This window comes from Elephantulus edwardii, unplaced genomic scaffold (genome assembly GCF_000299155.1).
Source record: "Elephantulus edwardii isolate Elephantulus edwardi_28Jun2011 unplaced genomic scaffold, EleEdw1.0 scaffold00002, whole genome shotgun sequence".
Lineage (NCBI taxonomy): Eukaryota > Metazoa > Chordata > Mammalia > Macroscelidea > Macroscelididae > Elephantulus > Elephantulus edwardii.
Genome location: NW_006399752.1, coordinates 25,083,724 through 25,097,998, shown reverse-complemented (window position 1 = coordinate 25,097,998; position 14,275 = coordinate 25,083,724). Strand labels below are relative to the sequence as shown.

At 37.2% G+C, this 14,275-nt stretch overlaps 1 protein-coding gene across 1 annotated transcript in view; it reads right to left on the bottom strand.

The window, feature by feature from the left end:
• Nucleotides 1-14,275, bottom strand: part of REV3L (REV3-like, polymerase (DNA directed), zeta, catalytic subunit) — a 229,381-nt gene that overhangs the window by 151,540 nt on the left and 63,566 nt on the right. Inside the window, exons 2-3 of the mRNA XM_006879036.1 lie at nucleotides 2,724-2,913; nucleotides 733-807 (exon numbers count right to left, since the gene is read on the bottom strand). Coding sequence (XP_006879098.1) covers nucleotides 733-807; nucleotides 2,724-2,913 — 265 coding nt within the window. The remainder of the gene's footprint in view (nucleotides 1-732; nucleotides 808-2,723; nucleotides 2,914-14,275) is intronic.

The window sequence follows — 14,275 nt, the reverse complement described above, 5'->3', positions numbered from 1 at the left end:
CACCTATGAGAAGGTTCTGACTCAAAGGTACTTAACAACAAGAAGGCTGGCTATATATAATTCCCTGATGGTGGGAACTATGCAAATTTTGTTCACTATTATTTACCTAGTAACTTCCATAGTGCATCATTTATTGTAGGCACTTAGTATTTATTTTAAAAAATGGATAATGAATTGTCAATAAATTAGGTACTTTCAGATGGGCACTGTGATAAGCTGACTGTATAATTTAAAGTAAACATGTGAAGGGAGTTCTGTGGCTTAGTGGTAAGGGATTGCACTGCCTAGTCAATGGTAAAGTACACACGTTGTTGTTGTTGTTGTTACATCTTGTCAAGTTGACTATGACTCATAGCGACCCTGTGAGCAGCAGATCTGAATCCTGTCCTACCCGCACAATCTCTGACAAACTTGAGTTCAATGCTGAAATACACTGGGAATAGTTTTTAAGGATCACAAAGAAGAAATATATTTATGCTTCAATTACAGCTTGTAGGTTATTTATTTTAAAAATTTTCTAGTACCTTTCTGGATAAGAATAAAAATAGGTGTAGATTTTTCTGACCACTGTAAGTGCTATGGGACTTCCTAGATACTTATGTTTACATGTATCATGGTCTCTTTCTTTAGTAATGATACAAAGTACATAGAACTTTCTTTTATATTTTTCTTTTTATTATTATATTACTTAAGTGTCAATCATTCAGTTTCATTTCATATTTATCTCTGTACCTTTTCACCATTGCAGGATTATAAAGATAAATCTTCATAAAGTGTCTTTCTTTCTCATGATAACCATAAAAAGGCCTGAAACATAAGGAAAAAAAAGATATTTTAAATTATTTTCACCACTCAGAGATTACATAATAACTGCCTTAATAAGATTCAAAGGGCCTAATGCAATTTTACTTATATTTACTATCACCAAAATTCCTCCAAAGATCTATCAATCCTACCATAGATTAACATATAAAGTGAGATTTTTAAAAGAAATTTTTAAGATCTTTTTAAAAACTATAGATGCTATTTCTCTTTGTCCTTAATTCATCATGATCTGATAAAATGAAAAACAGTGGACCGTTTTTTCTTTATCTTGAACATGTATGAGAGAAAACAGACCTTTCACGTCTTTTCCCCACTGCAACAAAATTTTAAAAACCCTAAAAAACCACAATAACTGTTTTTCATAAATAATAAAATATTTTTCTTATTCACTTCTGTTTACCATTAAGTTTGCAAATTCAAATACACATGATAGTAGGGAGATTCACTGGAAAGAAGAAAGTAAAATACAGGGCAGTTTCAAAGTAGATATTTGATGCTTAAAAATGATATGGGCAAACTTGAGCTAATTTTAAAATGTATCAGTGGGTGAAAAATGATCACGACTAGTGAAAAATCTCAGCTAAGTAATTTCAATGCACTGGGGTAACTGGTTAATGTTTTTAATAAGAGATTCTCTAGAATCATGGTAGCTGAATGGCAAGGAAATTCAGAAATGAGCCTAACATGTTATGAACTTCTCTACACAGCCTAGGAAAAACTGGAATTAAATCTTGTATAAATTTTAACTTGGTTTGTTGTTGTTGTGTACCATCAAGTTAAAACCAACCCATAGCTGACCCTCTAATGGGTTTTCAGTCAGTTTATCGCATGGGAGGAGACTGCCCATATTCTCCCACAGAGCAGCTGGTAGACTTGAACTACCTGCCTTTGAGATTGCAGCATAGCTTCTTTCCTCTAGGCCATCAGAGCTCCCAACAAATTTTAACTTGTTAGAGAGAGGCAATTTTTGTCAATCAAAGAAGCAGAGAATATTAAAGGAATAAAGGAATCAGCAAAGGTAAAATAAACAAAGAGGGGTTAAAAAAAGTCCGGTAAGATAAACAATTTAAAAATGTTAGAAAAAAGAATAAAAAAAGACAATGGCAACAATTAATTAAATTCAACAGCTTATCTTTTGCTCCTAGCTGTCGAAATTAATGAGACTTTTCTTGGCTGAAACCGAACAAAACTAAACACAAAACCTACTCTCTGCCACCAAACTGACTCATGGTGACCTTCTGGGGCAGAACAGAAGTCACTCCATAGTTTCCAAGGCTATGAATCTTTACAGACACAGAATGCTACATTTTTCTCCTGTGGAGCAGCTGCTAGGTTCAAAATGCTGCTTTTCTGGCCAGCAGCTGAGTGCTTAGCCACTGCACTATCAGGGTCCTTTCTTCTTTGATTACCATATGTAAACATTCACCTGGCCACTTCTCTAGCCGACATCTCTCTGATTCTCTTCATCCTGTTCGGTCTTTGTTCTCTATACCATTAATATCTTTTAATAAATAAATAAATAAATTTACCTCAGGTTACACTTAATAGTTATTGTCTATTCCCTACTACTAGAATCTAAGTTCCACAAGGACAGTGATCTTTGTTCTATTTACCAGTGCATCCCAAATGTCTAGAACAGTGCCAGATACCAAAAATATATATAATTAAACATTTGCAGACTGAACACTTTTCTAGTTCTAAGCAGTAAAGAAATGGAAAAGGTTGAAATAGAAATCACTGCTAATTATTTTTCATTACAATACAAATTTAAAGTTATGGCAAACACTCTCCCCTAGACTAAAGGTAAAATAAAAATGAACAGAGTAGATGTTTTTTCTATTAAAACAGTATGCATATATAGGCAGTTAGAAATTGAAAAGATGTTATTATATACTTACATTCCTGATACTAATGACACTTTGAATACATGCTGAGCAGTGGAAGATGGATTGCCTAAAGCCACATTAAGTGCTCTGTCGATACTGAATGCCATCTGAGTAAGATAGCTTTCTGGCTGCTGTCCATAACCATCGTATGGCACATAAAGGTAAGGAAAGATGCCATGTAGATGAAGACATGTCTTCTGACCTAAAATGTAACACATTACAAATTTAGTTTTGATAAGAATTTAAAAATTTTAACATTACAAAGCTCAGAACACAAGTCGTTTAAATGTTTTAATGAGACACAGCTTATCTAAGATAAAAGTTGAGACATAATAACCCATGGTTAAAGTCACCTATCTTTACTAAATACATTTTACAACAGTTGGCTGTACTTTATAAAATAGTATCACTTAAATAGTATTGTTAGTGAAAATATATCTGAACAATTTACTCATATAACCCAATTAGTGTTAATGTACGTTACTGAATCAATCTATAACACCCTTTAGCAGAGTGCTATAGAGTTTTCTGGAATTCACTGAACTACTACTATCTAAATCAACTGATGCACTGTACTGGCATAAATGTTCCCAAACTAGAGAAAGTAAAAACTGGTTCAGTGTGTAAAATTCTATTAGAAGTGGTTTAAAAAATAAGTTTTGCTATTGGAAATAATAAAAATAAAGCCTGACCAAAAAAATAAAAATGAAGCCATTACAGATCAACCATCTGAATGGACTTTAAAGATACGAGTCACTTATGTGGTAGAATGGACAGGAAACATATGAAAGGGAAAAACAAATGCGCACACTTTCAATAAGCCATTATTATAAGTGAAGGTACAAAAAAGGAAAATGGTTCTGGCTTGCTAACAGTCGGTTCGGCACAGCCAAAATTAAGTATAGTGAGAATCCACAAAAGCAGCCCCACAGACAGCAATGTGTTCCTGACAAGGTAAGCAACAAGAACAGAAACAACGAAAGCAGATGCACCATATGCACAATTCCTCTCATGAAGCTGGCAGAGCTGTATGGAAGTAGTTCTTGTCCTCAGAGTATTGTCCCTAGTTCTCCTTGGCTGCATGCCATTTGTCTAATTCAAAGAAAGAACAGAACAGCAGTGGTGGAAGAGGACATCCATTTTTCTCATACTGTCACTCACTACTACTCTGCTGTTCTTGCCAATTTAAGCCACACGCTTCTTCCTACTTCTTAACTTCTGCATTAGTTTTGGTGGGGTGGTGTTTTGCTGGGGTTTTTTTGTTGTTTGTTTTTATGGTTTTCTTTTTTTGGGGGTTTTTTTTGGTTTTTTTTCTGAAAGTAGCTATTCTATAAATAAGTAGGAAGGTGAATGGAGTGTCATTTTGTGCTGTTATGCTACTGTTTCCCACTTGTAAGTTAGACTGATTCATAGACAAAATACTTAAAAAAAAGTTTTGTGTGCTGCTTACATCATGCATTTATATATCTTATAAGGAGCAATCATCACCTTGTTTTCAGCATAAGGTAAGGTCATACAGAATGAACTTAGAAATATGGAACAATTATATAAATTAGAGTAAAAGTAGAAAGATAAGCCACATACTGGCATAAGATGTGACACATCAGGCTATGATCTGAACTCACAATTTTTATACTTCTGAAGAAATTCCAAACAAATTGTGCTACTGTTAAATCAATCTGAGTTCTGCTCTTTTTAGAAGCAGTTACACTACTTAAATAATATTTCCACTTAAAAAAATCCTTTAGCCATTTCATTTTTAAATACATGGCACTATTTTCTAAATACCAGTTTTTTTAATTATACTAATAGAAAAATTTAAGATCATACAGATGAGTAAATATTAAAAAATATATATTCTTAATCCATTCACTGATGATCTACTTGAGTGTTCTTTAAACATTTCACAACAAAGGTATACTTATCACCCTCCTGGACAGAAATCACAATTTGGTTAAGCAACTGGTATGCTAATCCTCAAAAGAAGGGAAGGAAGGACACAGAGGAGTATTTATATAATAAACTGACAAATTCAAGACCAGTGATTTGGTAATTACAGAATTACTAGCTGACCTGTATATTTTATGAACAATGCTGTAGGTATTAAGAGTCAGTATATTTTAACAATAAAATTTTAGTCTACTTTTATAAGATACAACTGCAAAATTAGTTTTCTATAAATAGTTTCTCTACATTTATTTATAGGGTACTCTCACAAAGTAACTTTTTCAAAAACCAATGTTTAAACCTCCCCCAAACACCATAATGCTTTTATGTCTACTTTTCTATCTCCTATAAAACAGGGATAGAGTAATTATCTTTCTATAGGTTTTATAACTGTATTAGTCCCACGTTGAATGATCTAGGAAACAGGTAGAAAAATTATTATTTATCAAGATTTGGGGAAAGTACTTTACATATAAGGAACTCTGGTGGCTAGTGATTAAGAACTCAAAGGCATGTGGTTCAATGAGACCAGCTACTCTGTGGAAAGAATATAGGCAACCTCCTTCCAGGGAATAAAATGCCCCTGAAAACCCACTGGAGGGTCAGCTGTGGGCCCGTTCTGACTTGAAGGTACACAACTACTTTACATATATTTAAACTTGTGAGTAATTTGGAAAGTAAGTGAACCTTCCCAAAGTAATACAGCTAGTAAGTAACTATCAGAATTTTAAAGTGTTTTCTGCATAGTGCCACTGCTGTAGAATGGGACTGGCATCAGGGTTGGGGTAAGAATGAGAAAAACTGGATAAATTATGTATACTGCACTGAAACGGATGAGGGAGAGAACAGTTTAAAAGCAATATATTATAGGGTATTATGATTATCATAAGAGTCCGAAATGAAGTTTGCAGAGTGGAAAATACTCAGGGTGGGGGTGGGGGTGGGGGTATTGTATACCCATGAAGGAGTTTTTCTTTTACTTTTCAAAGAGAAGAGCGAGCTGGTGGAGAGGGGTGGGAAGGGAGAAAATTGCAGCAATGAATGAATGGAAATCCAAAACCTCTGTAAAAAAAAATAAATATAAAATTTAAAAAAAAATTTAAAAAAAAAAGAGAAGAGCGTGAAATGGGGTGGGGGGTGGGCAGGGAGAAAAGTGCAACAATGAATGAATGGAAATCCAAAATCTCTGTAAATGTTCATTAAAATTAATAAAAAAAAAGAGAAAGAAAAAGTGGGGGAAAAATTTTAAAGTGTTTAAAAAAATGAACTGTAAAACCAGTAACTTTGGTAAAAATAGTCTTTTATCACTGTAAAATCTGTAGTTCTGGAACTAATCTTATCTAGACAAACCACAGACCAATTCTATTTATTTCCATCAGTTCTACCTCATGCAAATTCATGGAATCACACAACTGTAGAATTCCGCAGAATTAAATTAACCTATCAGGAGACAAATTACATTGGGAAAGTCAGCTGTGAGGGACCGCTCAAGAGAACTGAAGAGCAACGATGTCTGGCTGGAGACTAAGGTGCGCCTGATCCAGGCTATGGTCTTTGCAATTACATGCTATGCATTGGAGAGTTGGACAGTGAATAGGGATGATAGAAAGAGAATTGATGGCTTTGAGCTGTAGTGCTGGAGAAGAGTGTTGAATATACCATGGACTATTTAGGAGAACAAGCAGGTTTGTCCTGAAGAGGGTGAAGCCAGAATGTTCCTTGGAGTCAAGGATTCTGAAGCTTCATCTGACAAACTTTGGGCATGTTGCAAGGAGGGACTGGTCCTTGGAGAGGGACCTCATGTTCAGGAGAGTGGAGGGATGGCGCAGGAGAGGAAGACCCTTGATGAGATGGATCAATGAGTGGAGTGGTGGGAATGAGTGTGTTTGAGATGGCGAGGTTGGCACAGGATAGAGCGGCGTTTAGGGCTCTTGTACACAGGTTCGCTATGAGTCGCAAGCGACTCGATGGCACATAACAACAATCAACCTCACCAGTCAGGATCTGATTCAATTGTTAGTATCAGCAACTGAACATGAAAAGTAGTGGCTTCCCTCATAACATTATTTCAGAGGTAATTTGCTGATAAAATCTAGGGTACTAACAAGTAGATCTAGGGCAAGAAAATATTCATATATTCTGTCACATTAAACTAAATTTAGGCAAGAAATCTATAGAAATAAAGATTGTCTCAGGAAGAACATGTTTATAGATTTTAAGAAAAATTTTGTTTGAATTTTCTCACTTTACTGGTTTTACCTTGTTCAGAAGTTACAACAAATTTATTTCAAGAAAGCTCCACAAATCTTGATACATGCTGTACTGGTTTTTAAAGATACAACAGCAAAACTTCATGGGGTTGGCTGCTTTCCAATTGTGTGTAAGCAGAGTTTGTGAAATTAAGGCAGGTACTCTGTACAGGTCAGTACTTCTGTGCTCTGCATGGTTCTCTGTATGCCAAGACTTTTAGTGTTATTTTCTCATATTTTGCCCTTAGAGCCTGGACACGGCCATTAATTAAACTGTGCATTTAAAATCTTGTTAGCCTATTTAGAAATGGCTTTTATTTATGTCAATATATTTTCAATAAGCAGAAAGGCTAGACACATCATTCTTCTTAATTCAAAAGTCTGCAAACTTTTTCTCGGAAGGGAAACATTTTAGGTTTTATGGGCCCTAAGTCTATGATAGACTTACTCAACTCTACCATACTTGAATGATTGATCACAGATGTGTTCTAATAAAGTTTCATTTACAAAAACAAGTAATGGGAGGGTTCACTAATAATAATTTGTCAAAGCTTGCACTAATTACTTCCACACCAACATTTGGAGCTTAAAAGTTAAGTTTCCCCCAACAAAATCACAATCATATGCTAGTTTTGAATTATCTCAGGAAATTAGATAAATGATAACTTTTAATCTGCAAACTCTAACTAATAAACACAGGGAGCTCTGGTGACTTAGTGGTAAGGAACTGTGCTGCCAATGCTAAGGCAGCCAGTTCAGATCCGGCTGCTCTGAAGGAAGATGGATAATCTCCTCCCAAGCAATTTACTTCTTAGGAAAACCCACTGGAGGGCCAGCTTTGGGTTGGTTCCAATTCAACAGTATATGACAACAACTACTAGTGGCCTAATGCACTGTCAATCCAAAGAAACATGGCTTAAATCCACCAGCAATTTCCTCTTGTGTGATTTACTACCTCTGAAAATGTGCGAGAGCATTGACTATGAGTTAGTTTTGCCTCGATGGTACATTAACAACCACCTCACAGATACCAAATGCAATCTCTGTGAGGTTTAAACAAACCTACAGAAAAATTTGGTATATTAGAATATGGATGGATTTTTTAATATTTTCTTCTCCTAACTACTTGTCCAACAATAACAACAATAACAACGATGATGACCAAGAGAGAGCTACGCTGGCCTAGTGGAAGGAAGCTATGCTACCAAGCCGAAGGTGGTTGATTGTTATCTGTGGCCCTCGGCCAGGTTCAAATTGTCTTCCTGTCAAACATTCTTCTCGGTGCTATAGCACTGGTCTGTGTGTTGCTGTACAGAGGTAATTCGTGGTTGCTGTGATGCTGAAGCCTGTGACAGTGATGTGCCAATCATGGTAATGGGCACCCATGGTGGACAGTGTTGGCTGGAGCTTCCCGACTAAATCAAGCCTGGATGCAGGAGCAGCATCCACTTCCAAAATGGCTTGCCTCCGGAAACTCTATGTACGAACAGTGCTCAGGCTGTTCGTTCATAGAGTCGCTATGAGTCGTCTACGACTCGACGGCATTAAACAACAACAGCAACAACAACAACAACAACAACAACAACAACAACTTATCCATCAGTCAGGAAATCAGGAGATGCACTGGGAAAGTCTGCGGTTAGGACCTCTCCAAATTACTGAGGAGTAATGATGTCAGTTTGATGACTAAGGTGCATCTGATTCAGGCCATGGTCTTTCTGATTACATGCTATGTATCTGAGACTTGGACAATGAATAAAGATGACCAAAGAAGAACTGATGCATTTGAGCTGTGGTGTTGGAGAGGAGCACAGAACATCCCATGGACAACCAAGAGAACAGATATTTCTTGGAGACAGTAAAGCCAGAGTACTCTTCTAGAAACAATGATGATGAGGCTTTGCCTCACATACTTCAGGCATGTTGCCTGGAGGGGCTATTCCCTGATGCTCAGAAAGGTGGAGGATTGTCAAAGAAGTGGAAGACCCTCAACCAGGTGAACCGACACGTGACTGCTGCAATGGGCACTAGTGTGTCAGGAGGTATGAGGATGGTGCAGGATAGGACAGGGTTCATATCTGTTGTTCATAGGACTGTTATGGGTCATACTTCACAGCACCTAACAATAACAGGGTGACTATGCTCCACTGGGTTTTCAAAGCCTACTTTTTCAGAAGTAAATCTTTATAGCCTCTGGGTGAACTGGAAATTCCAAAGTTTTGGTTAGTAGCTAAATGTTTTAACTACTGTACCACCAAGAGACTCCAACACGTGAGAACATCTCTTTTCAAGGTTTAAAACACTATCATTAACTCAATCTCTGTTTCTCTCTAGTTTTCCTTGGATTCTTTTTTAGAACATCATTCCTTTCTGTAATCACAAACCACAAAATGAAGCAAAAAAACCTCACTCATAGTAAGAAAGTAAATGTTAAAATTACATATAAAAGACATGAAGATTCATTCTCAGCCTGAGAAATTCCTTTTTCAGAACAAAGGGGGGGGGGATGAAAGAGGATTCTAGGACATATCACTAACAATAGTGAAAAAATTAAAAACAATCTCCATTTCACCTCCCTCATCCCCCAGTAAGGCTTACGTCAGGTCTGGTGGCTTAATAGTAAAGAGCTACATTGCCAACCTAAAGGCAGGTAATTTGAATCCACCATCTGCTCCATGAAGATAGGTGATCTACTCCTATGCTACTTACTGCCTCTGTTAGAGTATCAACTATGAGTTGGGTCTCACTAATAACAACAGGTACATAGCAATACTCTGTATCCATTATAATAGCTTTAATGGCCTATGCACCCAAACCAGCTCACTGTCTGTTTTCGCTATTACATTTTATTGGACTATCTTATGTTGTTATGTGTCATCGAGTTGCTGGCAACTCATAACAACACTATGTACAAGAGTCCTAAAGCCTGCTCTATCCTGTGCCAACCTTATTCTTTCTGACACAGATATCCTCAAAACACCAGTGACTGAATCAATCCATCTAATTGAGGATCTTCCTCTTTTGCGCTGCCCCTCCACACTCCCAAGCATGATGTAGGACTATATTATATCATCTAGAAATGGTCTATGGCTGTTTTTTGCTACAGGTGAAGTTGAGTAGTTGTAACAGTGGCAGTTTCCGTTTCAAATCATAAAACATTTACTATTTGCCCCTTTAAATAAAAATTTATTTGCCAATCTCAGTAATAGATGATGGTGAAGTATGTTTCTTAACATGAACAAATATTTATATTTTCATCAGATGAAAATGGCTTATCAATCTAAGTCATATACAGGAAGACAACCTTGTGATACAGTGGTTATGGGCTTCATGGCTAACTAGAAGGTCAACAGGAAAGCAGAAAAGATGTAGGAGTCAGCTTCAGCAAAGAGGACTGCCTGTTGGGAACTTAGAACCAGAGTCAAGGGCGACATCAAGGTCAACAGGTATAACACAGTCCACAAAAACAATGTTCTGTCTGTATCACTCTGGTAAATGACTTTAGTCTTGAAAGCTTGGGAACAGCTATACAAGGTACAACTGTTGATTTCCTCCTGTCTGGAGTAAAGTAGTGTGAAGAAAATAAAAAATCAAGAATTAATGGCCCCCTGTGAAGGCAGTCTCCTTGATGCTGAGGCCAGAACTAGATGCTCAGTTCCTCTGTAACTCTGTACTCTGACTGCTCTAAAAAGGAAGAAAGGTGAAACAAAACTCAAGGTCATAAAAAAGACCAAGCTTACTGGTCTGATAGACTGGAGAACTCCCCACTATGGACCCTGATCACACTTCAATCCTGGATGTGAAATCACTCCCTCAGTTTTAAGCCAAACAAGAGCCCAAAGGAAGTTTGGCTGGCTAACCCGAAGGCTACATGTCTCTGGCAGTTTGAATTCACCAGCAGCTCCCCAGAAAAAAAGACAGGCAATCTCATCATATCATGATTTACAGCCTCAGAAACCCTATCAAGAGTGGTTGTGTGTGAATGAGTTAAGATTAAATTAGATCAATAACCCCAGGACAGAAGGTACTCATGAGAACCACCAACCATGCATATGTCTAGGGATTAAGACTCAGGGAGCAAGAAGGGACAAGAAAAAAGGTCAAAGGGGAATAAGAAACACAGGGAAAAGTGCTCTTACAATGTGGGGATTGTAATCAATGTTGGGGAACACAACAATAATAAGTGACAAAGAGCTATGCTGCCAATCTAAAGGCTCATGGTTGGAATCCACCAGCTTATCTATGTGAGAAAGATGGGCAATCACTTTCAGTGCAATTTATAGCCTTTGAAAACTCACTGGAGGGTCAACAATGAGTCAGTTTTGACTCCATAGCACATGTTGTTGCTATTATGTGTCATCAAGTCTCTTGCGACTCACAGCGACCCTATGTACAAAAGCCCTAAATCCTGCTCTATCCTGTGCCAACCTCACTGTCTCCGACACACCTACTCCTACCACCTCAATCACTGAACTGATCCATCTCATTGAAGGTCGTCTTCTCCTGTGCTGTCCCTCCACTCTCCCAAACATGATTTCCCTCTCCAAGGACTGGTCCCTCCTTGCAACATGCCCAAAGTATGTCAGATGAAGCTTTAGAATCCCTGACTTCAAGGAACAGCCCGGCTTCATCCTCTCCAGGACGAACTTGTTTGTTCTCTTAGCAGTCCATAGTATATTCAACACTCTTCTCCAGCACCACAGCTCAAAGGCATCAATTCTCTAGTTATTAATTGACAAGAAAGCTACTAAATGCCTTCTAGTCAACAAAGCAGCACTCAAGCTACCAAAACCCAACAAACTGGCAGACAAGTGGTGGTAAACTCAAACTTAAAGCTATCTAGTTAGAACCAATCATAGCTGATCCTCCCTCCAGTGGTTTTCTAAGGCTCTAAATCACATGGAAGGAGAGTGCTCATCTTTCTGCCTGATGGATTTAAACTGCCAGAGAAGCAGCACTCTTGTAATGTCTCAGTGTTCTACGGGTATGATTCAGAATTTAGGAGTAGGAGGTCTGGATTAGATCTTTTTCATTTATAGGGAGCCGTGATGGCAGAGCTCTTAAAAGAGCAGCACTGTTAACCCAGAAGCAGATCTTCTCTGGCAGTTCAAATCAACCAGCAGCTTTTTGAGAGAAAGATGGGTAGTCTCCTCTCGTGATTTTACAACCTCAGAAACCAAATGAAGTGTCAACTATGAGTTGCTTCTGACTCAATGACACTGAGTTTTAGGTTACCTCAACACATCTGTCAATTTGTCATATAGTGGTGGCTTGCATGTTTCTTGGAGCTGGAAGCTATGCCACTGGTCTTTCAAATATGAGCAAGGTAATCCATAGTGGACAGATTCCAGCAGATCTTCTAGACTTACACTGACTAAGAAGCAGTACTGGATATCCACTCTAAAATATTAGGTCCTAGAAAATCCTACAAACAATGTCTGATAATTGTTGGAGAAGACGAACACCTGAGGTTGGAAGGCACCTGAAAAACAAACAGGGGACACAATCTTTCTACAAAAAGTAGAGTCTATCATAATGACATGGATGGAGTAAGCTTTCACCTTTCTTTCCTGATATGGCAAGACTCAAAATGAGGAGAAATGGCTACAAACGTCCATTAATAATTGGGATGTAGAATGTATTATGTTAAAATTTTGGAAAGCAAAAGCTGTCAAAAAATTAAACTTAAAAAAGTAAACTGAAAACATAACGATTGATATTCTAGATATTAGTTAACTGAAACAGACTTGCAATGGCCATTTTTAATCAATCACATGGTTTACTATTATGCCAAGAATGGCAAACTGAAAAGAGAAAGTGTCATGTTCATCATTCAGAACACTTCAAGATCTATTCTGAAGTACAACAGTGTCAGTAATAGGATAGTATGTGTAGACAAACAGGAAAACCTGTGAACAAGTATTATTCAAATATATATACCAACCACTAGCACTAAAGATGGAAGAATCTGAGGATATCTACCAACTTTTGCAATCAGAAAACGGTCAAACATGTAAATAAGATGCATTAATAATAACTGGTAACTGGAATGCAAAAATTGAAAATAGAAGGATTTGTAGCTAGAAAACAAGGCTTTGGTCTGTTTCAAATGAAACAAGATATTTCAAGACAGAATACTGAACAATTAGTAAATTATTCATTGCTCATAACTTGCCTTTTTTGTTTGTGTGAAATGAGCTTAAGGGATAAACTGGTAAGGAGTCAAGCTACTAACCCAAAGGCAGGTGGTTAAAAAATCTACCAGCTGCTTTGGGGGAGAAGAGCAATTTCCTCCCTTGTGATTTATTCTCAGAAAACCTACTGGAGCTTCAGTTACGAATCGTTTCTGACTTGACAGCACATAACAACAACAGCAGCAACAGTAACACCTTCCAAAAACAATAAACCATGATTATATGCATGGGCCTCACCAAATGGAATATACAGGAATCAGAGTATAGCTGTAGAAAGAATCTACGGAGAAGCTCAGTATCAGCAGCCAAAATAAGGCCAGGCACCAACTGTGGAACAAACGATTAATTGCTCATATGCAAGTTCAAACTGAAATAAAAAAAAAATTAAAACAAGTACATGCAAGACAAAATACAAATGAGTTTATCCCGCTTGAATTTCAAAATATCTCAAGAATACATTTGATACTCTAAATGCCAATGATGGAAAACCAGATTAATTGTGGATGTCATCTAGGGTATCAAACATGATGGGGGGGAGGAAGCATTAAAAAGACAGGAAAGCAAAAAAAGAGGATGTTAGAAGAGACTGAAGCTTGCTCCTCTTCACAGAGAAGCCAAAATAAAGGGGAAAAATGAGGTAAAAAAGGTAAACAGAAAAATTTCAAAATGCAGCTTGAGAAGACAAGGCAAAGTATTATAACAAAATATGCAAAGAGTTGGAATGAGAAAAAGAAAAGGGAAGAACTTGCTTGTTATTTTTCAAGCTGGAAGAACTGAAGAGCAAATTCAAGCTTTGTATTGTAATACTGGAAGGTTTTGCAAGTAAAATAACAAATGATGCATAAGTATTAAAAGAAGATTGGCAGAAATAAACAGGGTCACTATATAAAAAAAGAACTGTTAACATGGAATCATTAGAAGTAGTAGTATATGATCAACAATCAATGGCACTGAAGGCACTGGCAAAAATAAGGGTCTAGGAATTGAAACATCAACTGAGGTACTTCAGTATACAGCTTTAAACTTGGTCATGCTCACTAGTCCATGCCAAGAAATTTGCACAACAGTTACCTCATTAACCAAATGGAAGACAGCAATATTTGTGCCCATTCCCTAAAAGAGGTGATCCAACAGGGTGGAAACTATCAAACAAGATCATTATATCACATGCAAG